Here is a 26,692-nt window from a genome sequence, read left to right as displayed (position 1 = left end):
GTAAATATGGGACCTAGAAGGGCCCTTGCTGCTGAGCCAGGGATTACTGCCACTTCAGGTTGTAGTGGGAGGAGACCTGAGCTGAGTTCTGACCATTGGTCAAGGCTGTTCCCCTGTCCCTTCCAAATTACTGGTGAGGAAATGTGTGGGTTCAAAGTTGTTGATTTCCAGGCAGAATAAACCTCAGAGGAAGCTGGAGGAAATGGGCCGTGAATGTGTAACTTCAGTTGCTGTTATTTACTTTGAGAACAGTGAGCAATTCTGGCACTCTGCCTGGCCCCATCACTCTGGTGACTCTGTTCTTACAGATGTCAATAATGGACTTTGAACATTTGTCTTTGGAAATGAAATTGTGTGTGTAGCAGTCAGCTATTGATTTCCTACATTGTTTGGTTGCTCAGCTTGATCACAGCTTGACTCCTATCAGTGGCTGGACAGATGATCCTGCAGAAAATGACACCCAGGGCAGGGCAAAAACACCTCAGGGTGCTGTGTGCCTCTCATTGCTGCCCACAGTGCTCGTGCTCCTGCTCTCCTGGGGCAGCTGCCTTCCTTTTGGGGCACAGAGTGAGCTCCAGTGTCCTTCAGCAGCCTGGACTTGAAGGTGGAGGCATTTAACCAAATCACAACATGGCAAACACAACCTCTGTGTTAGGAGAGCCACATTGAAGCCCTGTTGATGATTTTGTACGTGAGCAAATATTAGCCCTGAGTATCCAGTAACATTTCTGACTAAATCTGACCCGGCTGAGCTGCTGCAGCTCTGCATGGGCTGTGGCAGGAGGCTACAAGGGGAGCTCACTTGTACTTGGGGCACCTGAGAGCCCTGGAGTCCTGACTTCAGAAAATAAACATAAGGGCTCCACAGAGGTGAGAGATCCTGTGTTTGACTAACACTGTGGTGACCCTCTCTCTAATGCTGATATAAATAATATTTTTTTTTTCTTAAATGGGTACTGTAAATGTCTTGGGTTCAGATTTGGATTTATCTCAGAGTTCCAAATAAAGGTACTTTGATGCATTCAATAAACTTAGGATTTGAATGTTTTAAATCCCAAAATTTATTTATCTTTAACTGATAGTATTCAAACCCTGAGTTCATGGAATATTAGTCTGTTGTGGAACCAGACTAGTTTCAGACTTGATATACAAAACAAGCTACCCCCCTTCTTTCCTCCTCTGAAGGAAAGGTGCAAAGCTGTCCTAGATCCAAGCTCCATAAGAAGGTGGAAATATTTGTCAAATGCAATCCTTCTATGAATACTCCTTTAACTGGTAGTGGCAGAAAAGGTTCACAGTCAGTCTTTTAAAGAACATAGTAAGAATGTTGTTCCTTGGTGAATCCCACATTGGCATGAGTTGAAATAAGCACCTGTTCTTGGGGCTTTTGCAAAAGAGCTGGGAAATTCCAGTTTTGTTCAGCTCTCTTGCTTACTGTATCACTGGAGTTTGTTATTTTTGTCACAATCACCTGGTAAACTGGGTAAGCCACAGAGAAACCCTTCAAAAGGCAGTTCTGTTTCAGAGCTGACCTGAATTAATCCCATTCCAGTGACTTTTTTTTTTTTTTTTTTCTGGCAAGGTTTTAGATTATGTTCTGGGATTTGTCTTCTCCAAGAGGTAAATTGGAGTTTGTTTGAGGAGTTCCCCCTCCCTTTCCCCAAGTACTGCTTTTTAGGAATCATACCACTCCAAAGCATCTGGAATGAGAAATGCCTCTGCAGCAGATTTATTCTTGGCCAGAGGGAAGTTCTTTGGCTAGAAAGCCAGAAAAAGCAGGAGGCTTTTAGAGTGTAACTCCTTTCAGGACTGAGAGTTCCCCCCTGTGGCTGGGAGCTTTCAGATACCTGTGCCAGCCCTAAACTTGTCACCCAAAGCCAGGAGGTGTACAAGACCCTTTCTGCTGGATAAGCTGCCAGACTTTCCTGATCTTGCTCCTGCTCAGACTGCCTTGGTTTGCTCTTATTCCCAGCTCAGGTTTCAGCAGCTCCTTCAGTCCTGTTGATGGCTGGAGAGGGCAGAGCTCTGAGTCTGTGGCCTCACACACTTCTCACCTTCCATCTTTTATCCTGGAGCCAGTGTGCATTTCACACTGGTGAAGTCATGGGGTTATGCAAAAGAAAACCTTGGATATAAGCACCTTGGCTAACAGGATCCCAGTGGAAAAGGATTGTGGTATGCTCTTCTCCTGGTCCATTTAAGGCATCTGCTCATGGCTCCAGTTGTTTCTGAGAATAATTCATTGGTTTGAGAAGAAAGTAAAATGGAGAAAATGACAACCAGTGTTCCATGCTTGGAACACTCAAGGGGTAATTATTTAAAACTTCTGTCTGCCAAGTTAGGGCTGGGTTAGGGAACTGCAGCCAGGCATGGATGTCATTGTGGGCACCATGTATCCTCACTGTATCTCCACTAATGCTCAAGGTGTTGACTCAAAGAGAGATTTGGTCTGCTGCCTTATGGTTAATTACCCACACAGATGTGAAAGCAAGCACAGATGTCCAAGTATCCAAGGGAAATGTATACCTATTGCACATGATTTCATGTGCATACTGATATTTTCTGTACTAAGGAGTGACTTTTCACCATGCTGGGAATAAGAAATTTTGTAATTATTATTCACAAAAGCATTTGAGCAGGTGATTAAGTGAGTTGGTGAATAGAAATGGATTATTATATTGGAGTATTTAGACCAAGACTGGACTCCTTTGAACCCAGAAATAACTGGCTGCTAGCATGGCTGGGGTTTGTCCTGAGTGCTTTGCACAGCCTTTGTCCCTTAGGCAGAAAAAGGGCAAAAATTTCTGATGGGACAAGGAAAACTTGGGTGAAAACAATGGCAGGTCTCTGTTGGAGAAAGCTGGGTGCTGTTATTGCTCCTGCAATGGCTGTTTCTCCATGTCCCTTGCTATGTGGCACTAGTGACAGTGAAAGCATTTTGCAGGTCCCTGATGTGGGGAGTCCCTTTGTTAGGCACTGCTGGGAGCTATTTCAAGAAGAAAACAGGAGCAGGCTCATCAAGATTCTGCCTGTGGTTGCTGTTCAGATGGCTGGACACCACCTCTGGTTTTTACAGCTTGCAGTCAAGCTCTGCTTTGTCCAGGAACTGGGTCTGGGGAGAGACACTGAATGCAGCAATTCCACAGCAACTTTCTTGGCTGTAGGGTGAGCCAGGAAATCCCAGCCCCATCGCTTGATCCTGCCTGTGATCCTCTCCTACCCCTCAGAGCCAGCATCTCAGCCCACCAGCCCCTGCTTTTCCAGAGCAGCAGGATCCTGGTTATTCCTTAGCAGCTCCTGCTGGACTGACATGGGACCTGATGGGAAGAAGAGCAGCGCCCTCTTCCTCCCGGCTTTCAGAGCCCAGAAATCCCGAGCAGCAGAGGCAATCCTGCATGCCCTGCCTTGCTCCCCCTCGGTCTCCAGATGTCAGGCTTCTGGAAAGTTAGAAAGGAGTGAGAAAACCCTGTTTGTGTAGTGTGAAGTGACTCGCCCTGGTTTAGCCTTAACAAGATCCCTCCTATATATTTAACGACCTGAATGTAAAATTTATGGCTTGGAATGTCCCAGCAGCAGAGGAAGCCTTCAGCACACAGGCTGCCTTTTGCAGGACAGGAGAAGTGAAATCCCCTGAGGTTTGGGGAGTCTGAGTGATGTAGTTATGGTTGGCACTTTGAATATATGTGTAGACTACTTCAAAATAAATATTTGCAGTTCAACTCTAACATACATCTGGGAGGGTGAGAACTAGCATGTATTAATGTTTCTTCAAATCAATCATTTTGAAAATTTTACACTGAAATAATTTTGCTGTTGCATATAATAAACAGAGGTTGGTGTGGGTACCTACTGGAGAGAAACATCACCTGCCCTCTGGGCACTCAATTTCCTCCTGTTTTGAAGAAAACCAACTCCTCTCATGTTTCAGGCACTTTAGAGAAGGGAAAATAAAGGTAAGGGAGCTCTTGCAAGACTTGCCATTTTAATCTCTTGTTTTGACAAGTGCAGATTTTGTGTTGCTGAAACTCTCATTCACCTGTTGCCTCTGTGTATGAAGAGAACCAGGCAGATAAATTCAGCTCAGTCTCCTGGGGGAAACTGTGCAATGTCTGATTCCTCTCCCAGTGTCATCTGTGCCTCTGCTTTGTGCTTGATGCCACCAGCTCGGGCATTGCACAGAACACACACAGGAGAAGGAGGTTGGGGTTACACCCAGGATAAACACAGAGAGATGCCCTGGGAATAGCTGTCTCCATGAAATACCTATGATGAGGACAAAACCCCAGCCCAGGAGGTCCTTTCCCTTGGTCAGCACTGCAAACACAGAAGGTGAGTGTGGACTTTGTATGTTAGAGGATTTCTCCAGCTCAATCCATAACCTTTGTATTGTTACAAATGATAATTAAGTAGCTCAGTAAGTCCTTCTGGATTTTTGTGTCCAATATTATTAGAAAAGTCTGGTTTGTAGTCTACAAATTATTCCAGTTATTTTCTTGCTTATGCTAGAACTGACCCTTATTAATGCACTGATGGACAGAAAACTTATTTTGTACATCAATTATTGTGATTTCATTTTCTTAAGCTCTTCATGGTCTTTTCCCTGCAAGTGGATTCTCTAAAATTTTCTGTTTGTGCTGAGTAAATTATTCCTTTTGCACCTACTGCCTGCTTCTATTTCTGCTAAATTATACCACTCCCTTCTTTCTTCAGAGTTTTCTGGGACATCTCTGCATTTCTTCAGGATATGCTAACCACTAACAAATCACTTCTTTTTAGGGAAAGATGAGAAATCAAAGAAAAGGAGGGAGGAAAAAAAAAAAAAGGACTGCCCCACTTCCTGTGTTTTCTGCTTTCCTCTTCACCAGGGGAGGAGATGCGCCGGGGGTGTGAACCAGAGCCCGCAGCTCCGCCGATGAAGCTGCAGGCGTGGCTGGGGACTGAGCCAGCACCAGCTGGCTGGAAATAGGGGTAAAACCATCACGGGCAAAGCAATCTGCGTTTGAAAGGCAGGGCTGCTGTGGCACTGTGTGCCCTGCAGAGTGGCTGATAAGCTTTATCAAAATGTGCATCCTCTCCCCTCCCTCCAAGGGCACTCGCTCTGCCCTGCGGTGCTGCCTTCCCATCCCAGCTGTGATGGCAAAGGGCTCTTGGGAAAGGCCAGGGCAAGCACTGTGTCCCTCTGCTCTTTGCAGTGGATTTGGACACCGAGGACTTTGCTGGGCCAGCAGAAAAGCTCTGGAGAAGATGCTCCAGGCACAGAACAGAGCCCATTCCAAACCAGAGCCAGCACCCCCAGTGTCCTGCAGCCTGTGATGATGGCATGCTGGTTTCTAGGATTGTCTTGGTTTGAAGGACAGGTATCTGCCAATAAAGGCAGGAGCTTCTCCTTGAAATGGAGAATATAACCCCCCCCCCTCCAAATTATTATGATTTTGAAATTAAGGGGCTCTCAGGCAAAGATATGGGAATTGGGAATAACAGTTCTTTACTAGGAAAATTAAAATAGAAATGCAGTATTACAAAGAACAATCCCAACCCTGAGAGAGTCAGAATACAACCTGACACCCTGTCAGTCAGTCAGGGTGTTGGTAGCAGTCCCATTCAATGGTGGCTACAGTCCCCCTGCAGTGGCAGATGTGGTTCAGCTGCAGCAGTGCTCCTGGAGAAGGTGCAGTTTTCCTCTGAAGGTCTGGAGATGATGTGGAAAGGTCTGGCTTTCCTCTGGAATCAGTGGAAAGAAGGTATCTTGCTGTCCGAAATCTCACTGTTTTTATCTAGGTAGGAAAGTCTTGGCTCCTCCTCCTGGCTGGAGCATCTCCCAATGGGATGATGTAATTTTTTTCAGTCATACAGTGGGAGTTAATGTGCCAGCAGCAGATGATATCTTCCTGGAGGGAGGATGGGCTGTGGAAAAGATAAAGATGATTGCCTCACCTGGTTTTAAAGATGGCCCATGAGCAGATAGTATGTGTCACAGAGATAAGGAAATCACTGCCCCACCCGGCTTCAACAGATGGTGATAGAATGCACATTGCTGGCCACATCCTGTATTGCAACCCAAGACAATGCTAGAGGAGCAGTCTCAAAGCTTTTATTCCATCACAATCATCAATCTCATTTTACAGAGCCTAGCACAGGAGATGGAAACAGCTTCAGCCACTAACAACAGCAAAGTTCTTTTAGTTACAGTCTTTTTACAACTTTCTAGCATAAAAATATACAACAGCATAAAAATTAACAACTTCCTAGCCAAAGCATAATATTAAAAGCTGACAAGTGTTTGCTTAGGCCAATTAATAAAGCTGTACATACATCTTGCTTTAAACAATGTTTGCTTGTAATAGCTTAAAACAATGGATAAAGCTTCATTATTAAGCTTTCTACTATCTTGTTTAAAATCATATTTCTGCTATCTTGCTTTACATCTTTTCCTGAGGTCTATCTCTACACAGCTCAAAGCCCTACTGTTTCTTGTCCTTGCATCTTCAGTGTTCTTGCATTTCTCCAATCTGAAATTTGCTTTTACAGAGCTTTCTGAGAATTTTATAACTTTTCTGTTTCTCACATGGCACCTTGTCTTTCTGGCACAGCCAGCCTGTCCTGGAGGGCAGGGCCAGACCCAGGCTGGAGGGATTTTCTTTCATAGGCTCCTTTTGACACTGGAATTGATTTTACACAGAGATGAGGAGGAACGTTCCATGCTGTTCTGGAGGCAGGAAAGAGCAAGAAAAGTGGTTTTGTCCCTTGGAGCTTTTCTTGAGTAAGGGGCAGTGGTCATGCACAGGCTTATCTCTGGTGAGAGCACAGGTATTTTTCTGAAATGTGCCCCTATTTAGACACATGGTATGGTAAGGGGGAGAAATACCACCTGCTAATCTGTTGAAAACAAATGACTTAACCACTTAACCAGCTTAACCCCTGGGTTTGAGCTGTCCAATCTGAGCCCTTCCTTCAGTGTAGATCCTGCAGAATTTGAGCAGATGTCTTACTGCTTCTTCCCCTTTCCTTTTTCTCAGGATTAAAAATCAAGAGAGGAATTAGGCTTTTATCTCATTTGTTACTCTTGAGCATTGAGCAGATTTTCCTCAGAGCTGTTGGCTCAGAGTGCATTTATAACATACAGCAGAAGTGAAATTGCAGAGCTCAGACAAAATGCTTGTGTGCTGAATGGAAACACAGGCTGCAGCCTCAGAGCTGCATTGTGAGGGGCTTTTCCTGCTCCACCTGTGCTTGCAGCTTTACCCTTCTTGAAATAAGCCAGATTGACTGGGCATTTATTAATTGGGCAGAGTGCTGCTCCTCTATGAAGCTTTTATAGTAAAAATTGCCTCCTAGTTCCAGTGGCAGCCCTTTTGCTTTCTCCTTGCCTTCAGGAGAGCACGGATGCAGTCGTATATCTTTATTTAATCAGCTGGAAAAGTGCCAAATAGCTCCCAAGGTGAAAAATAAGGTGCTTTTACCCTCCTGGCCGTGTGTGCCAGAGTGTAACAATGGTCCTGTCTTGTAATGAGCTGAGTCAGCATAGGGAATAAAAATTATATCTCCCTCCAGACTGTCAGCACTGTTTTCCTTCTGCAGGCTGACACATTCACTGAGCTGAGCTGGCTCATGTGTCGTGGCCTTTATGTGAGGCTGTGAAATAATGTGCTTGGGTTTTATGGCATTCTGACTCATCATCTGATTTTTTTCCCCTCTCTCTCCCAGGTCACATGAGAAGGGGCTGAAGATACATGGTCTGTCCATGGCTGCAGAGCTCAGATGTGTGAGTTTGCCCACAGAGCATCAGCCCTGCTCTGTGCCAGCCCCACTCCCCAGGCCAGCAGCAGGAGCTGCAGGATGCCAATGGTGTCTTGGTGAGCAGAAAGTGAGAGCCCAGGCTCTGTTGGTGGGGGAGAGCAAAAGAGAATCAGTATCCCAGCTCTGGAGGAAGTGTTCTGGAAGTCTGGCTTGGCATAAATCCTGGGCTAAGCTCTGCTTTTCTTGAGCTTTGCTTAGCAAATCAAAGATCTCCCTCAATTTAACAAGAACCAAACCCATTTGGAGTGTTTCTAGATCTGTACTTTCTCTCTGAGCCAGAACTGCATTTTTTCTGCACCTAGTCCATGCAACAAATTACTTGGAAAGCAGAAAGTTCAGGGAAGCACCTGCTTCCCTAGCTTGCTGTTGCAGTGAAAGAAACACAAGTGTGCCATGAGTCCCTCCCGCTAAGAAAATGACATTCTGTAACTATTACATTCATCAGTCTTTGTAGTATGAAACTCTATTAAGCTTGTTAATGTGTATTAGTTGATGTTGTGCACTGTAATGAAAAGGGGTACAGGAATTTTACTGGAGACTTTGTTCATGCTTAAATAAAACAAGATAAAGGACCATCCAGCCCCAGAAAAAAGGACTTTGCTTCTTGGAAGCCTAGAGCTGCCCATGAAGAATAAAGGATACCTCTAATGCCAGCATCCTCTAACAAATCTCCCAGTTTTGTCTGGGATCAGAGGTAAGTGACTGCAGCCAGAATGAGTCCAGCAACATCTGGGTCATCAGGCAAGCAGCACAAAAGCTGCAAAACCACAGCTGCTTTGCCAAGTTTTGCTCTGATTAACAATTACTTGCGTGGGTGTTGGTGATTAGTCAAATTGTGCTGTACTTAGGCATTCGATGGGTATAGAAACCCTGTGTAAAAACCGCATTTAAGGTGCCCCAGTTTGGCTGGGACGACTTTGGTGTCATTTTTCCTGGGTTCATGAGTGGTCAGTGATGCTCCAGGTTGGAGACCAGGGGCACCTCGAGCCCGCCCGGGTATGATGTACCGAGCCCGCCCGGGTATAATGTACCGAGCCCGCCCGTGTATAATGTACCGAGCCCGCCCGGGTATGATGTACCGAGCCCGCCCGGGTATGATGTACCGAGCCCGCCCGGGTATGATGTACCGAGCTCGCCCGGGTATGATGTACCGAGCCCGCCCGGGTATGATGTGCCGAGCCCGCCCGGGTATAATGTACCGAGCCCGCCCGGGTATAATGTACCGAGCCCGCCCGGGTATGATGTGCCGAGCCCGCCCGGGTATGATGTACCGAGCCCGCCCGGGTATGATGTACCGAGCCCGCCCGGGTATAATGTACCGAGCTCGCCCGGGTATAATGTACCGAGCCCGCCCGGGTATAATGTACCGAGCCCGCCCGGGTATGATGTGCCGAGCCCGCCCGGGTATGATGTACCGAGCCCGCCCGGGTATGATGTGCCGATCTCCCCACGGCCAGTGGCACAGCCCGGGTCCGGGGCAGTGTCGCCTGTCGCGACACTGCAGTTCCTCGCCCAGGGCAGTCCCGCTGTGCCTGCGGGCAGCTCTCCCAGCGCCGTGCGGTGCTTTCCTCGGCCCGGGCGGGATTTGGGAGCCGTGGAACCCCTTGCTGCAGGAGGGGCAGGGGATGCCATCCCCTGGGAGCTGCCCCAGTGTGGCGATGTGCCCAGCCCCTCCGGCCGGGCTGCCTGCACGTCACCAGGCTCTGGCTATAAAGCGCAGGCGGCAGAGCATCCCTCCCTCCCTGGCAGCTCCCCGAGACGCGCATCTGCCAGCAGAGAGCCGGGCGGGCAGGGATGTTCTATTCGGGGATCCTGACGGAGCCGAGCCGCAAGGAAGTGGAGATCAGGGAAGCGGCGACTCTGCGCCAGCAGAGGAGGATGAAGCAGGCGGTGCAGTTCATCCACAAGGATTCTGCGGATCTCCTCCCTCTGGACGGGCTGAAGAAGCTGGGCACTTCCAAAGATACTGTAAGGCTCTGTTGTGTCTATTGCAAGGAGGCTGAAGAAGCTGGTAGGGCAGTGCCTATTCTTCCTTCTGTCTATTTCTATTCCTTTTCTGTTAGGAGAAGTTGGTTGTGTGTGGAAACTAAAAAAAAATGGGACTTTTGCATGTGAAAGGAAGGGAGTAGAAATACGATGCTAGTTATAACCGCAGTTCTTTTCTTCTAGGAAGCACTTTTAGATTCCTGGCACTCAGAATTAATAGCATTTAATTTATTTTTTTTAATTTTTAAAATTTTTTTTACTTTTACTTGAAAATGCCATTCTGTTTGCCGTACAGAATTTCTCTCTGGGTCAGAGTAAGTCAAAATGGCTTCATAGGATTCATACATACACACACATGTTGGCCTGTGATCTGTTTATACACATAACACATAATTATAAAGATTCAGTAAAGTATAATCACTAGTATTTCAAAATATGAAACTGTCAAGATCACCCGTCAATAAAGGCTAATGCATATATGGATTTTTTTAAACTGAAGAGACATAATTTAAGGTTTAAAGTATTTGCATATACAGTGATATATGTGATCCTGAACTTGGTGTTATTCACCATGTCTGGGGGCTGGAGAGCATTTCTAAATACTGTACAAATGTTTCAGCTTTCTCTACTGGGAAAGGATACCTCACTGTAACTCAGAAGTTCTGACATAAGGACGAAAATTTTGAAAACATATATACCAGTGAAAGCTCCTTTGGTTTTTTTGCCCAAGTGTTGAAAAAATCTTGCACCTTGTAAAACAGTATTTGCTTTTTTCCAATGCTGGATATGGGTTTTATTGAAATCCAAAACTCAATCTTTTTATTTTTAGTGTTTTATTCTGTCAGAGCCTTCCTGCTCAGCTGGGTCAGGCTTGGCTCAGCCTGTCTGAGACAAATGGAGTGAGTTGGCTGCTCTCAGCAGTGCACATAGACATGGTTTTCTTTGATATCCCAAGTGTTTTGCCATTGTAGAAAGTGAAGATTCTGTCCAAGGAAAGGCTCAGAAGGAGCTTTCCTGGTCACCACTGAATTGCTGTTCTCCAGCAGAGAGTTAAAATGCTTTACAGGGAGGGAAATTAAAAATTTTCAAATGGCATTATTACTATTATAAGCAGAGTCTAAATGATATTTTGTGCCTCTTTGACCCCCAGTGAGCAGATCTGAGTCCCTGAAGCAGGTTCTGCTCTGCCCAGATAAGAATCAACAGGTAGCAGGAGCCAGGGGCACTGAGCACTGATGTCCTTTGCCCTGCAGAGCAAGGACCAGGTTTTATACCAGCACCAGGGGCAGAGCATGGACCACCTTGGACACAGAAATGTCCCTTGAGGTGTCCCCTGCTCCTGTGCCACGGCTGCAGCATCACCCTTGCTGCACCCACAGCCCCTGCAAGGAGGATCTGCAGGGGGCTCTCTCCAGGGATGTGCCAAAGCCACAGCTCCCAACCCCCTCCAAGAACAAAAGGAAGGTGCCATGGGGCAGAGGTGAGATGCCCATCTGTTACTGTGGGTCTCTGGCTGGGGCTGGGGTGAGAACCCAGCTGGTGTGGGGCAATCCCTCGTCCCCATGCCACAGTGGGGGCTGATGGCACAGTGGGCACATATGGCCAGGGCTCCTTGGCACAGCCTCCTGCCCCATGGGCTGTGCAGGGAGTCCCCAAAGTGAGAGCACTGGCATATGCCCATTCCCACAGCCTCCTGCCCCATGGCCTGTGCAGGGAGTCCCCAAAGTGAGAGCACTGGCATGTGCTCAGGCCATTCCACAGCCCTGGAGAAGATTCCATGAATTTCAGGGCTGTGTCTGTGGGTTGTGAGTGCAGTGAAGTGATGCTGCCACGCTCACCCCTCACACTGTGTGTCCCCACTGCTGTGGCTGCCTGGGTGGCACAAGGGCTGTCCCCAGGAGGAGCAGGAGATTGTGCATCTCTGAGACTGGACACCCTCCAAAATACAGGACTTCACTCTGGTGTGGCCCCAAATTGAGAGCCCATGCCCAGAGGGACTGATGGTCAGGAAGCTCAGGGCATCAGAGGTCTTGGCCCGAGGCATCTGCATGTCTCCCTTGTGAATAATTGTGCTTGTCCTCCCAAAGCAACACGTTTTTGTGCCTAGAGCTGCGTGGCAGCTGTGGTGACGTGTGGAGGGGTGTGTGACGTGCCCAGTGTTATTAATGCAGGGTTTCCTGCGGGGGTTTCCAACAGCCTTGGCAGGAGCAGGGAGGAGGGAACAGCTCCTCAGAGATGGTGACAGGTGCTGAGAGCAGATCCTGTCTGTCACCCTGGCAGCTGGCAGCAAGCAGCCCAGTTTTGAGGAGAAATCCCCTCCCTTTTGGCTGGGGTTCTGTACCAGTGAAGCAGCAGCAGGTCACCAGGGTGGGTGTGCTGGCACCCCTCTGTCCATGTGCCATTACTCAGCTCCTGGAGCTGCTCTCCTGGTGATGCTGTGCACAGGCAGGTTTGATAAATCCATGTTGTAATCATCCATTGCAATGCTCTCATCATTTCCAGTGAATTACTCTAGCTCAGACTGAACTCCAGCTCCTCACTCCCTTTATGTACTCCACTCTGTCCAGTAGGACACCAGGCTGTAGCAAAGCATGCACTGGATTTGGCAAATGTCAGGCTGGAGGTAGAGAACAGAAATGGCTTTGTTTTGATGCCTCTTCTCTCTATTAGCCTCTTTCCTGAAGCCCCCTCAAAATTAAAAAAAAAAGGAAAAAAAGTCTTGCAGCTCCTCCTGGGGCTCTGACACTTGTCCCTGGCCCCCAGAGCCGCCAGACCAGTGTGGAGCAGCTTAGTCTGGAACAGTCCCACATCATTTGACAACCTGGGAAACAGAGATATAAATAGTAACCAAAGCAGCAACAAGCATTTCCCATTTCCATCATGCCCTTAGCACAGCCCTGGGTGCCCTGTGACCCTGCCCCAGCCTCCCCTGGCTGCTGCAGCACAGCATGAATTGCAGGGCATCCAGGTGTCCCCATTTCCCTGCTGTGCACACCCCAGAGTTTGGGGTGTCCTGCCTGAAATGCTTGAAGCCCTGATGCTGTGTGCAGTGCCTTGCCCAGAGAGCTGCCTGGGCACACAGCTCTGCCCCACCTAGCACCCTAAGAGAGAGCTGACAGCACAGGATGCTGGTAGAAATTGTGAATTTGGATGAAGGATGGGAAGAAGAGAGATAAATTGATTATTTCTTGGGATTAGCTCTGTCAGTGCACTAAAACTCCTTTTTTTCCCCCCTACTGTCTAGGTACAGAAGAGAGGGCAAACCTCCTGAGATGGGTTTGAGGAGGAGGGGAGCTGGTGTCTTCCCTGAGTCTCATGTCCACCTGAGTGAAATGGGTCCTGCTATGTCCACATCTAGAAGCCAAATGGAGGGAAACCTGCCAGAGAAATAAATATTGCAAGCTGCAGCAATGCACTTGCTTATTAATCAGAGAGGAACAAAGCTGGGCAGAATTATTTGTGCTTTTGACAGGCAGTGGTAAATAAGGTCAGCAACAGATGGTGTCTTTGCTCTCTTCTTTGTTTTCACTGACATTTTTAGGGGATCATAGGTTTCTGCAAATCACAGGGTTGGACATATCTTACCAAAAATAACCTGATTTGTAGTTATATAGTGCTGAATGATACTAGGAAAACTTATTTTTTCACTGTCAGAATGAAATTTAACATTCTATGTTTTTATAAAACTTTCAACAGTCTTTTGAAATGCAAAGGAATATTGTACCAGGTAATCTGGGGCTCCTTCAAACACTGCCAGGCCCACACTGGGGGGAGAACACAGCTGCCTTCCCAAGTGCTGGCAGGAGGAGGTTTTCCTCCTCTCCCTCCCTCCCAGACACGGTCTGCTTGCAGTTTGCCATCAAAATGTGCATTTGCAAATGTCCCCTGGCACATTATAATTTACCAAGAACGTATCCATCACTTGAGTCATCTCTGTGACTAACATCCCTCACTCTGTTGCACGCAAGAGTCAAGGGAAATCCAAGTTAAAGCAAACTAATTAATAGCCTGAGACAGGATGGTGCTGCAGGGAACCTTTTCAGCCCCCTCTTGCCAGATTATTTCTGTATTGGAGCACAGCATAAGGAATATTTGTCCCCCCAGAGGCAAGATTTGTTGTGGTTTTCAGAAGGGCAAATGTCAACAAAAGACAATCCCATTTGTGCTGGTAACTTGTGTCTGCTGAATGATGGATTTTTTTTCCTTTTGGTGATGGATCCCATATAAGATTCATAAAAATCAGAGCTTGAAAAAACCTATGTATTGTACTGATTAACAATCCATAGGAGAACTTGTAGTTAGAGAAAATTAGGTTGAATTCAATGGAAGATGACAGTTAAAATATCAATGAGGAGTGTTGGAGATTGAGGCCAGGTAGACCAGAAGAGCACCCAGACTGTCCTGGCTGATGCCATTCAGAAATTTCTCTTGGTCCTGCCTCACTGGGGCTGGGCACAAGGAGGTGACCACTGTGTGACAGGCTGTCCTCTGGCCAGCTGGGTGAACTTCATCCTTTTACTTCCACACCCCCTATACTTTCTTTTGTTGTTTCTAAATGATGTGAAGAATTAGTGTTCTGGCTGTGCTCCTGAGCTGCAATCAAACATAAAGGGTGCAAAGGACATCCCATGCACTGTCAGAAAACCCTGGCTTGCATTTTTGCTGTGGTGAGGAGCACTGGAGGTGATCACAGTGCTGACTGTGCACCTACAGCTTCTGCCTCACCCCAAACTGATCTGCTTGTCCCTCCACTCAGGGGCAGCCAGCCTGCCTGCCTCTAACCCAGTTAAACAACACTGGTTTCTGCTGTTTGGCCTCACTGGAAAGGCAGCACCACGTCAGATCTGATTCCTTCCCATCAGGAGTTCCTGCTTACACACAAGATGTGATTGTAGCAGGTTGGTCAGACACAGCACCTGCAACCCAAAATGGCCATGGGATTTTATTTCAAGAGCAGAAATCAGAAGAGTGGAAGGTGGGGGCACAAGGAGCTGATGTGTCCCAGTGACCACAGGTGCTGGCTGCAGCTCCCCATCCCATCCCATCCCATCCCATCCCATCCCATCCCATCCCATCCCATCCCATCCCATCCCATCCCATCCCATCCCATCCCATCCCATCCCATCCCATCCCATCCCATCCCATCCCATCCCATCCCATCCCATCCCATCCCATCCCATCAGTCAGATCCAGCTCCACCGCCTGCATTGTGCCCACAGCGGATCTGCAGCTATTTTAGGATGATGCCAGGTTGCATTAGACTCCTGCAAGTGGTGTTATTTAACATGCTGTGCACAAGGGTGGGCACTGGCCAACCTGGGAGCCTGAGGTTTTTAAACTTACCCTGACTCTGCTATTCCCTTGGGATGAGGAGGTTTGCTGATTCAGATGTCCCTGCAGACACACAAGCATGTTTAACCTGAATGCAAAATTCAGGAGTAAGCCAGTAAAAATGTCTCACCATGGAAAAATTGAAATCAGAAGTAAAGGCATTAATGGGGAGGGCAGATTAGCCAGGCAGAGAAATGAGCAGATAATCAGGCAGAGTCATTTCACCTCCAGCAGTGTGTGCATCCATCTGCGATGAACATTAAACAGAAAAAGGCTTTTGGGAAAGAGGTTGGAGGAGATCTTGAGAGGCAACATGCTTCTCCCAGAGCAAATAGAAATGTCAGAGAAAAAGAGAAGTGTTGGGAATTTGGGAGAATACCGACCTCCCTCAGACCAGCTTTCCTCTTTCCCTCCTCTCCTTTTCCTTTTGTGGTATGGCACTCAGAATTAGTCCCATTTAGCTACCATAAGCAGCTAAGTAAAAGTCCAGGGGAAAGAGGCAGAGAGGGCAATTTTAGGCATTCCTCATACTTAGGTGGTGAATATCATTGGAAAGGTGATTTGTTACATCCAATTTTTTCACATCACTACAGAATTCCCTTTATCCAGAGATGAAGGCAGTTATGGATAAAACATCAGCTTGAAAAAGCCATTCCTATATGCAATCAAACCTTGGATTAGAGTTTGATAAAAGAAAAGCATCCCTCCAAGGTCTCAAAGGTTAATAGTTTGAAAGTATTATTCCCTTTGCGAAACAAAGTTCTTTTTATCAAAAACAGGTGAGCCAGAACTAGTTAGGAAGAGTACTGGCAATCTGGGAATTAAGGAAAGTAAGAGTTTTGGGCAGCCCTCCTGTGAGAGCAGCACTGGCCCATGGGCACCACAGGCAACCTGGTGACTCAGGCCACTGTGTGGCTTTCCTCTGACTTCACCCTGCTCTTCTGTGTGTGTTCTTTCCTAAAGCAACCACATAACATCCTGCAGAAGCGCCTGATGGAGACAAATCTGTCCAAGTTCCGAGGCAGCCGAGGCGGCTGGACTCCAAAAGGTGATCTCTCATCACAGACCAACAGGTTGAACCACTCCAGACTGGGTAGCTCGGGGAAAACAGAGGATGAGGAGCTCATAGTGGTGAGCTGCCAGGTAACAGTCCCTCCACAGCCTTTTGTGGGTGTTTTTTTTTGTTTTGTTTATTTCTGATGGTCTCAGGCTGTGCTCTTGTTGTCCATGTTTCTCAGTCAGGTTTGTGCTCCCATGGGACTGTCACAGCTGTGGGAATACGGTCCCTGTGCAGCTCCAGGCTGCTGTGGCAGAGATGCCCACCTGGGAATGAGAGAGAAAACTGCTCTGATGGGCATCTTCCTTTACACATCAGGGTGGAGGGGACAGCTAAGCTGGGGCAGCATGCTGAAATGCTGGGGTGTAATTACCCATGGCAAATCCCTGTGCTCACAGCCTGCTTGTTTACTTCAAGTGTCATCCCTATTTTCTTTGCCCAAGGGTAATTTCACATTTCTATTCTTTAGCCTCATTCTCATTTGTTTTTCTCACTCTCCACAATATACCCTCCTGCCTGGGACTGCCCTACCTGCTCTCTGCAGGGGCAAATGAGCCAGGAAGGCTCAGGAGCATGCAGGGGAGCAGGGATGAGCTGCTGGACAGCCTGGTGCCCATCCTGCATCCCACACATCATTTCCCATCTCTTCTTGCTCTTGCAGTGTGCGGGGAAGGAGCTGAAGGCTGTGGTGGACACTGGCTCACAGCACAACCTGATGTCATCTGCCTGCCTGGACAGGCTGGGGTAAGTATCCAGGCAGATCTCTGCTCTGCAGGAGCATGGCAGCACGGGCAGTGTCCTGGGGTGGGGCTTTGCCCATGTCAGGGGTGGTCATTCTTGAAGGGAGCACTTTGGGCTGTGGCTGAGCAAGCCCCTGACCCTCCTGGTACAGCCAAATCCTACCCCAATCTTAAATGGCAGGAGATGGAACAGAAAGCCACTGATACTACCCTGTTCACATTTGAGGGAATTCCTTCACAGAGCTGGATGCATTTGTGTTCTTTCACTGTCCTCTCATCACTCATTAGTTTATGAAACAGCTGAACCTTCCCCAGCCCTCTGTGCCCCCAGGGCAGGTGTGGGGCTACAGCCCAGCACAGCACAGCACAGCACAGCCCAGCCGAGTCCAGCCCAGCCCAGCTCTGCAGCCCAGCCCAGCCCAGCCCAGCCCAGCTCTGCAGCCCAGCCCAGCCCAGCCCAGCCCAGCCCAGCCCAGCCCAGCCCAGCTCTGCAGTCTCCCAGATCAGGCACCAGGCTGCTGCACATGTCCCCAGCAGTGGCTGCAGCACTGCAGGCCCAGCACCCAGTGTAAAGAAGCTGTGAGCATGCATGTCCTCAGAACTGGGTGTCTGATGCTGCTTCCAGTTACAAATTTCTCCTGGATAAACGAAAAGGAAATGTATTTATAGATTATTAGAGAGGTGACTGACAGCCATTTGCTGCAAAACTCTCTCTCATCTCTGAGAAACAGGAGCTCTCATCAGCTCACAGGATATCAAAGAGGTTCTGGCTCTTTATTCCCATGGAGTCATTGCTTGTAATTATCAAAGAAAAGCAAATTACACCTTCTCGCTGAGCACTACTGCACAGCCCTGAATGAACGGTGCCTGTTCCTGTCCTAACACTAATTACTTATTTGCTGTCCTAACATTAATTACTTACTTGCACAACAGTGCTGAGTGAGAAAGGGGGTTGTGCTCACTACAACCTTGTCACAATCAATGGAGCAGCTCAGCCAAGCTAAGGACAGCCACACGATGGCATTTGGAGGGATTTGATCCTCTGGGACAGTTCCTCTGCTCCCTGTGTTTCCTTCATGTGCCTGGTGCAGCTCTTGCAGCACTGCTCTGCTGCAGCAGCCCTGTCCTCCACAGAGCACTGAAGAAAGAGGTCAGAGCCTGTTTCTGCTGTCCAGGTCTCAGAGGACTCGATGCCTCAAAGCAGCACTCGTGTCTGATGCTCAGGCTCAATTCCTCCCTTCTTTTCCAAAATTTTTTTTGTGTCTTATCACGATGCCATTCTCTTCCCCTCACACTGAAGGATAGGCTCACAGGTTGCCAGGATGAGCTCTAGGAGCTCTAGGAGGTGACCAAGGAACTCATAAACTTCTGATTAATATGCTCCTACTAAGTTTTAAGGCCAGACTCCAAGAAAGCAGCAGAGGGGATCCACATCCTTTTCCCTGCTACCCCTCACTGTCCTTGCACCTGTGCTAAATGGTGTGGGCAATGCTCACCTCAGTCCTGAGCCTCTGAGAGGGCTGGCCCCCCAGGACAGATGGACAGATAGACAGACCACACGTGTGCTGCTGCAATGCAGCTCAGCAGAAACCTCAAATAGCTGAAAATTGATCTGGCTTTTATCTGAGGGAGAGATCAGTGCCTCAAATGGCCTTTCCATTAGACTCTTGTTCGGTTTAAAAGAGAAACTGAAGCTAAATAATTAATTAGTATTTTCAGACTGCTTCAAAGGGTGTAGATAGAAGCTGTACCTCAGGGTATCTCTGACATCCTTTTTTCTTTTCTTTGGGCTGAGTGTGATTGATCTGTCCCTATTTCCTCTGAACAAACCCAGCAGCAGCAGCAAACAAACAAACATGGATTGGGCCACCTGGATGTGAGCCATGTTTAGCAGGGAGAAAAGGGGGCTCAGGGGGTGCCTTAGAGCTCCCTACAGGTACCTGAAAGGAGGCTCCAGTGAGGTAATGAGTGACAGAACCAGAAGAAATGGTCTCAGCCTGTGCCACATGACGCTTAGTTTGGGTATCAAAAAATTTCTTCACTGGAAGGGTGGTCAGGCCTTGGAACAAGTTGCTTAGTGAAGTGGTGGCATCACCATGCCTGTAAATGCTCAAAATATGTGTGGGTGTGGCAGTGGGGACACGGTGTAGTGGTGACCTTGGCAGGGCTGGGTTAACAGCTGGATTGATCTCAGAGGTCTGCTCCAACCTCAGCATTTCTGTCATTCCATGGGGACACAGTGTCTGCTTCACCTGTGGAAGCTGCAGTGAACCAACCTTTCCCTACACCCACACAGCTTTAGGAACAATTCAGTATTCCCCAAGTCTCAAGAAATATAGGAAAAAGATTCCTTGGGTAAAACTCCAAATCCAGCACAGAGCAGTGCTTGGGCAACCCCAGGATTGCACTGTGGGTCTGATGGGATCTGATGTGGGTGTGGGCTGCTGGCTGCCTGCAGAGCACCCACAGAGAACCTGCCAGGGAAGAACTTTCCAACAACAGCCTGGTAATTGAACAAGCTCAGAGCGCTCTAAACACCACTTGCTCCTTGCTGGATGTCCTGGTTTGGAGGACAGATGCCTGCCAATAAAGGCAGAAGCTTCTCTTTGAAATGGAGAATGTAATCCCCCTCCCTCCAAATTATTATTATAATTTTGAAATTAAGAGGCTCTCAGGCAAAGATGTGGGAATTGGGAATAACAGTTCTTTACTAGGAAAATTAAAATAGAAATGCAGTATTACAAAGAACAATCCCAACCCTGAGAGAGTCAGAATACAACCTGACACCCTGTCAGTCAGTCAGGGTGTTGGTAGCAGTCCCATTCAATGGTGGCTACAGTCCCCCTGCAGTGACAGATGTGATTCAGTTGGAGCAGTGCTCCTGTAGAAGGTGCAGTTTTCTTCTGAAGGCCCAGGAATGATGTGGAAAAAAAGGGGTCTGGTTTTCCTCTAGAATCCAGTGGAAATAAGGTACCTTGCTGTCCAAAATCTCAGTTTTTATCTGGGTAGGAAAGGCTTGGCTCCTCCTCCTGGCTGGAGCATCTCCCAGTGGGATGATGTAATTGGATCAGTCATACAGGGGGAGTTAATGTGCCAGCAGCAGATGATATCTTCCTGGAGGGAGGATGGGCTGTGGAAAAGATAAAGATGATTGCCTCGTCTTAAAGATGGCCCATTAGCAAATAATATCTCCCACAGAGATAAGGGTCACTACTCCACCTGGCTTAAACAGATGGTGATAGAATGCACATTTCTGGCCACATCCTGTATTGCAACCCACCACACTGGAACAGCCAAGCCATGGCCATGTGATGTTAGAAGTGTTTTCAATGCCCACAGGTTAAAGGAACATCTCAAAGCACTCCCTGAGGAAGAGGGGATGGTTTTGTTGCCAAAGAAGGTGAAAGCCATCGGGCAGATCGAGTGTCTGTCGCTCTCGGTGGGAGCGGTCCCCGTGGAGTGCTCTGCCCTCGTCGTGGGTGAGTGTCTAACCCTCTGGTCCTCCATTGGGCTGGGCCCTGCTGCCTTTCGTGCCAGCAGGGAAAACAAAGCTTTAGGAAGATGTTAAAATTAAAATAGAGAAGTTCTTGTTTGGGCCCCCAGAGGGAAGGGGAGGATGTGTTCAGCAAGCTTGGCTTTGCCGTGCTGATGGAGCGACTACTGCATCTCCCTGCAGGCACATCTGCCTGCCCTCCTGCCATCCTGTGCCCTCCTGCTCTCCTCTGCAGGGTTTTGTTTAGCAGAGCAGTCACAAAAGAAGGATAGAGTCACTGACAAAAAGCCCTGGAGGACATTTTGAATGTATAAATCTGAATTGTCCTGTTTTTTTTTCAGAAGACAACGACCAGCCCTTTTCCTTTGGGCTACAGACACTGAAGTCTCTGAAGGTAGGAATTTTCCAGCAGGTTGCTTTCCCGTGCTGATGGGGGAGCTGGGACCACCCTAATTTGCAGTTTTCCCTCTTACCTAAGGACATTTATTCTCTGCAGTGTGTCATAAACATGGAGAAGCACCACCTCGTTCTGGGGCAGACGGACAGGGAAGAAATCCCGTTTGTGGGCGCTGACAGTGCTGAGGCAGGAGAGCAGTAAGTAACTGGGGAGGTGAGCTGCATGTGCATCCCTCAGCCTGCCAGGGCCACACAGGAGCTGCCAGACCCTTCACTGGAGGAGCATGAGAGGTCAATAGCCCCAGGAGAAACTGTTTTCATCAGCTCATCAAATTTTGAAATGGAGTCCCTGGATTTTTCGGCAGCCTTTGTCAGCTTTTTCTGCTTTTTTTTCCTAGTAAACATTGTACATCAAAGCGGGTGTCTGACAAGACATGCACAGGGGAATGCCTTAGGAAATGTACTTTTTAGAGGTCACTGAGAAGACTCCTTGAGGCTTGCTCTGACAGTGTTCACAAACAAACCTTTGTCTGGAAAACATTTATGAAGCAAGGCTGACAAACCCACATGAACGTTTGAGAGAGACATCCTGTCTGGAGATAATGGTGTTGGCACTTCTCCCCACATTACCCCGGCAGCCCTCCTGCCAGCTCTTCCTGGTGTCCCAGATTTTTCCAGCCTTATCTCCCTAAAGAAAGACAAATATGTGCTGTACCTCTTAAATGTGTGTATTTCTGGTGGCTGGCTCTGCAGGTGAGCAGGCAGGGCAAATCCTTCCTCCTAGGCACTGCATAGGGCTGTTTATTGCTGATAGCTGTGAATAAGAGCTGGATATGAGAAATGCATATAAGATATGTGTATAAGAGATGAATATAAGAGATGTATCACTGATTCCTGCCTCTGATCCACCCGTGGGCACTGAGTGCCTGACAGGACTTTGCACTTCTGGGATGAGCAACTTAAAAAACCTTTGCTCACAGCTTATGCAATGTGCCCAGGTCACCCAGCTGCTATGTGCCCAGACCAGCTGGTGGCCCTGGGTGCAGCCTGTGATCCCAGGGAGTGCCAGGTACAATGCTGTGGGGGACCCATGCAAGACCACAGGCTGGTGTCCCTGTCTCCTTTGAAACAGAGAATGCAGTGTGGTTCTGTCACCACTGCAGTGATAAATTATTTCTTAGTGCTGCTTTTTTTTTTTTTCAATTTTTTTTCTTCCCCCATTAAAAGCTCCTGTTTTACTAAATGTCTTTTCCTTCTCGTTTCAGCAGTTTGGAGGCATAAAGAGAAAAATTGAAACACCATCCCCACATAAGAGCTTGATATCAAAGAAATCCTGTGCAGCTGTTCCAGATGAAACAGCAACGTGCTGCTTTGAAAACATTCGTACAAGGCTACAGCTTGAGTAGAGCTAAATGAAATCCTGTTTGTAGCCAGTTATTTAGAGATATTGTCATGTTTATCTATGAGTTTTGAGAAACAAACGTGTGTTATTTTCTGGACTTTTCTATATAGTGTCCTCTTTATTACAAACAGTTGGGAAAACCCGATGAATTTCTTCTGATGAGAAAAATAATTTTTATAGTGGCCTCATATGAGTAATTGTACTTAGCTGTGATTAGAGGCTATCAGAATGAGATTTTTATTAATGATTTTTCCAGGGGCTAAGCATTTATATTCACTTAATTGATATTGCCAGATTCAAATGGCCATTACCAGGAAGTTACTCAGAGTAAAATAATAATGTTAATACCACCTAGGAATTATAGCTCATCCTGTTAGCATAGTATTGTTGCCATGTAATTAGGGATGCAACTGCTGGCTTGATGAGGAAGAGCAATTGCAGAATTATTAATGGGTTACAGGCTTCTCTTCCTATGGGGGTAGTCAAGTAAATGAATCATTACACCAGGCCAAAAAGCAACAAACAGGCACAGAAATGTGCTGTTTGGAAGCAGCAATGCAGTGTCCTGCCAACAGGAGCTGTGCCTATCCCTGCCCACCCTGCAGCCCCTGCAGTACCTGGCAGTGCTGGTGCAGGTTATTGACTCCAGCTGCACTTCAGTGCTGCTGCCAGGAATGCCATATTTTTTATACCTGTCTACAAATCACTTGGGTTCTTAAGTACCACACTCAAGGGAGGTGGGATTTTTTGCCAGGACAAGCATTTCATTTGGTGCCACTGTCCTGGAGCAGCAGGGTTGCTCCTTCCCGTGCCACAGGATATTGCCTGGGGGAGCCTGGCTTCACACAAAAACAGCTTTTTGTCTTTTCAAAACCTAATGGGAATGAATCGCTGTCATCTGCTTGAAGAGGCATCTTTAAAATTCAGAATAATATCCATGTGAGGTTGTGCATCTGCTGACAGCCAGTCCTGCTGCAGCTGGATCCTTTAGGGATCCAGTTGTGCTGCAGGAGCTGCTCCAGTGTGGGCACCAAGGGCATTCCCACTCAGAAACCTCCTGATGGTTCTGGCTGAGAATCAGGAAGTTTTGATATCTCATGGCCATGGGCAGCCAGGCTCTTGCCAGCTGGTCCAGTGTGTGCCCACCCCTGCCATCCCATGCCTGCCAGAGCATCTCAGCTGGAGCTTTATCTCCTGCAGTGGTTTCAATCTGTTTTCCATATGGGGTATATCCACCAATCCTGAACTATCTGTATTTTGAGCGATTTTCTATTTTGGTGATAAGTTTCAGTGCTTTCTCTACATACAGTATTTTATATAACACAGCTATAAATATAAATATATATATTTACAGGTTTGGGCTTCCCAGGGTAGCCCCACTGATGTGTTGTAGAAATATTTCACTAAATATGAAATATATTTGATTATTTTATATGCTATGAGTTTGGTATTTTGGTACTTTTTTCTTTCTGTGCATATTACTGTGCTAAATGTCATATTAAATCTAAATAAAGTTACACCATTATTGCTGTTTATTTGCTTGTATGCTACTTTTGGGGGGTTTTTTGTTATTTTCAGTGCATGTCTCTGATAAGAAAAGGGGTTTGGTTCACTCATAAGTCTGCTGGGGCTCTCATTTCTTTTGGAAATGCTGTTGGGAATTGCCATTAACTGAGGGATGAATTAAGCAGGGCAGGCTAAATGGCACACAGCACTTGGGCTAAAAGGTGAGCAATTGAAATCCCAACATTCTGTGGCCATGGCTCTCCCTCCCAAGGGAGGTATGAGATCTGTGAGCTCGTGCTGTCTGCAGGTTTACCCTCTGGAAAGCTGTTTTGGTGTTTATGCTGTGTTTGGTCAGCTTGCTGGGGCAATGCCAGTGTGGGCAGGTATGAGAGTCTTTTGTGAGCTCTGGAAAGCTGGGAAAAGAAAGTGGCCAGGACATGAGGGGTGAGGCATGAGTGCAACAGCTATGTGACCACAGGCAGAGGCTAGGGTCTTCCCCAAAGCCTTGAATCTGGATTTAGGGGCTTCCTGTCTCTGCCTGGATGTGCTTTAGGATGCTTCAGCAGCAGTTGAGCTCTTTCTTACTGATGAGAAATTCTCCTTTCACCCACTCCAAGTCCCACAGCAACAGTCTTTGGTGGAGCAGCAGTACTCCACACCCAGTGAAATTGGCTGTCTTCAGTGCTGGGCTGGCATTTTCTCCGAGTGTGAAAAAAACAAAACAGGCTCCAGTAATAAAATAGAGAAAAAAAAGAGAAGAATCAATGTCCAGGCAAAAATAACATCTCATGCTTCCTGGAGCTGCTACAGGTTTCTAGATTTATTTGTGATGCTAGAGAGCAGAGTCCCAGCACATGCCAATAGAAAATCAATGGGGAAAATTCCATCCCTTCTGCACACTGGGGCCAACCCTGGAGCTGGTGGCCCTTAGAGGTGGCTCCAGTGAACAGGATAAGACAGGACAGCTGCTACAGGAGACAGCCATTCATCTCACTCTAGAGGGATTATAGAACAGGGGAAGTAGTATCAGATCTCTGTGCCAAGCACTTGCATGGTCACAGGGGTGGAAGGTACAGCAGCTGAGTGTTGCAGATCAGCTCTGCCAGCCCTGGGTGCTTGTTGCTACTCCTCTCCAGCACAGGTGTGTGCCTGAGCCCCTTTGGCTCCTCTCCTTGGCATGGGCTTGCCTTGTAACCCAGGGACCTGCTGCCTCTTGCCTGGAGGTGGGGGCAGAGAACAGGGCAGTGCCTGCAGCCACGTGGGATGAGGACTCAGGAGATAAAAATCAGCTGTGAGAGGATGAGAAGCCTCTGGAGTGGGAGAGGGTTTTGTTGAGTGTTTTATTCAGCTGGCTAATGCACGTGCTGCACACAAACATCTCACAGGTGAGGGCACAACCCCCTTCCCAAGCAGCCTCAGTGAGCCAGCTGCTCTTGTCCCTTGTGCTCATGTGGTCATCAGAGTGTGGTGGCACAAAATGCCTTTGCTCCATCCAGGACCACGTCTTGTCCTCATTTTGGCCATGCCTAAAGCTGAGACAAAGCACTCAAAGGAGAAGACATTAAACAGAGCCTTGGTGTGCCCATTGCAGAGCTTCAAAAGCTGGTGGAACATGCAGGATCTTGATGCTTGGGCCCTTGCAATTAAGATGGCCCATGGGAGCAAGGCATTAACACTCACTGAAAATTTTAGAAACCTGGAGATCTGGAGGAGAGAGGCAGTCAGGCTCCCAACTCATGTCTGTACTTCATTGCAAGTGAAGCACATGTGGGCAGGCAGCAGCAGAGGAGGAGCACCTGGGGCTGCAGAGTGGGGCTCACCCCACAACCCCACCTCCTTCCACCACCTTTGCTGCTTAATTCCTTCTGGGCTGGAAAATCTGAGGCATTGGCAGGAGTAGCTCTACAGCCATCACTCACATGCACTTTGGGTCCTGCTGAGATCCACCAACATATGTTCATCACCTCTACCAGCAGAGCAGTGGATTAGATGAGACCTGCTGGGCTGTCTCTTCACAGTTATCTCCAGGGCAATCTTTTATCTAATAGCTCTCCAGGGAGGTCCTTTTTGGCTTTTCTATTACTGGTGATGAAGTGATGCTCAACATGTTGTGAAAACAAATCTAATTCTTATGTCTCAGAAGCAAATAACTTGATGACTTATTTCTATATAAACATATGTCTTGGGGCTGTATATTGCTGGGTTTATTTTATGGGACAAACATCAGCTGAGGTCTGTATTGCTTTATCACCTGCCGCTTAATAGATGGAGGTGAAGTATCAGGTTTCCATTAACTAAAAGTCTGCTCCTTTTCCTAAGCTGAGATTCCTCTTTTCTCTTTTCCAAGGTCTCTGCTCTGCTGGCAGCAGCTCAGCCATGTGCTGGTGTCCTCCTCCTCCTCCTCTGTGAACAACCACATGGCTAATGAGAGGCTGCAGGCTGTGGAGATGACACTGCAGGTATCAGTGACATTTCACCAGAGATGGCTTTGCTGCAAAGGCAATTGATTTAACGATTTTGTTACTAGAGTGGTGCTGCCACCACTTCCCCTGGATGAGATTTCACCACTCCCTAAGCGGGTATGAAGACAGTCGACAAACTAAAAATATCGGGAGTTTAGGAATAACAGGAAGGCACGGCAGCAGGAGAACTAGCTAGGGGAAAAGCTGCAGGGACTTTCTCTCCCTTTTTGGATGAGGTGGGATCCATGCCCGGGCTCGTGGCTGCCCCCGCAGGGAGGGAGACGCGGTTCGATTCTCCACAAAAGCGCTCGGCTTGCACAAGAAGGGTGTGAAGTTTTGTGCTCATAAAACCTAAACCCAGGATCCAGAAATGGGGGGGGGGGGAGGGATCTGCGGAAGGTGGGGAGCTCTCAGTGCTGCAGGTTGTCCTGCCTTAATGCCAGATGCTCCTACCGAGGGATGAAGCACCAAGAGGACTGACAGGAAGGTTGGGGAGGGACACCAGGATCCAGCTATCTAAAA

General features: G+C 47.7%; 1 protein-coding gene across 3 annotated transcripts; it reads left to right on the top strand.

The window, feature by feature from the left end:
* The first annotated feature begins 8,450 nt into the window (after positions 1-8,450).
* Positions 8,451-23,747, top strand: NRIP3 (nuclear receptor interacting protein 3). Of its 3 annotated transcripts, XM_079307577.1 has the most exons (8): positions 8,451-8,491; positions 9,547-9,765; positions 16,078-16,257; positions 16,833-16,915; positions 20,251-20,390; positions 20,746-20,798; positions 20,901-20,998; positions 22,066-23,747. In XM_079307577.1, the coding sequence occupies exons 2-8, from the start codon at positions 9,592-9,594 to the stop codon at positions 22,079-22,081; spliced, it is 744 nt and encodes a 247-aa protein (XP_079163703.1). In that variant the 5' UTR covers positions 8,451-8,491; positions 9,547-9,591; the 3' UTR covers positions 22,082-23,747. The 3 variants fall into 3 exon arrangements, with proteins under 3 accessions (XP_079163703.1, XP_079163704.1, XP_079163705.1); XM_079307578.1 differs by lacking the exon at positions 8,451-8,491 and having other exon boundaries at positions 9,451-9,765; positions 22,069-23,680; XM_079307579.1 differs by lacking the exon at positions 8,451-8,491 and having other exon boundaries at positions 9,451-9,765; positions 20,901-21,002; positions 22,069-23,680.
* Positions 23,748-26,692: the final 2,945 nt, after the last annotated feature.

Source organism: Erithacus rubecula (genome assembly GCF_903797595.1).
Source record: "Erithacus rubecula genome assembly, chromosome: 6".
NCBI lineage: Eukaryota > Metazoa > Chordata > Aves > Passeriformes > Muscicapidae > Erithacus > Erithacus rubecula.
This window is presented reverse-complemented; position numbering and strand designations above follow the sequence as displayed.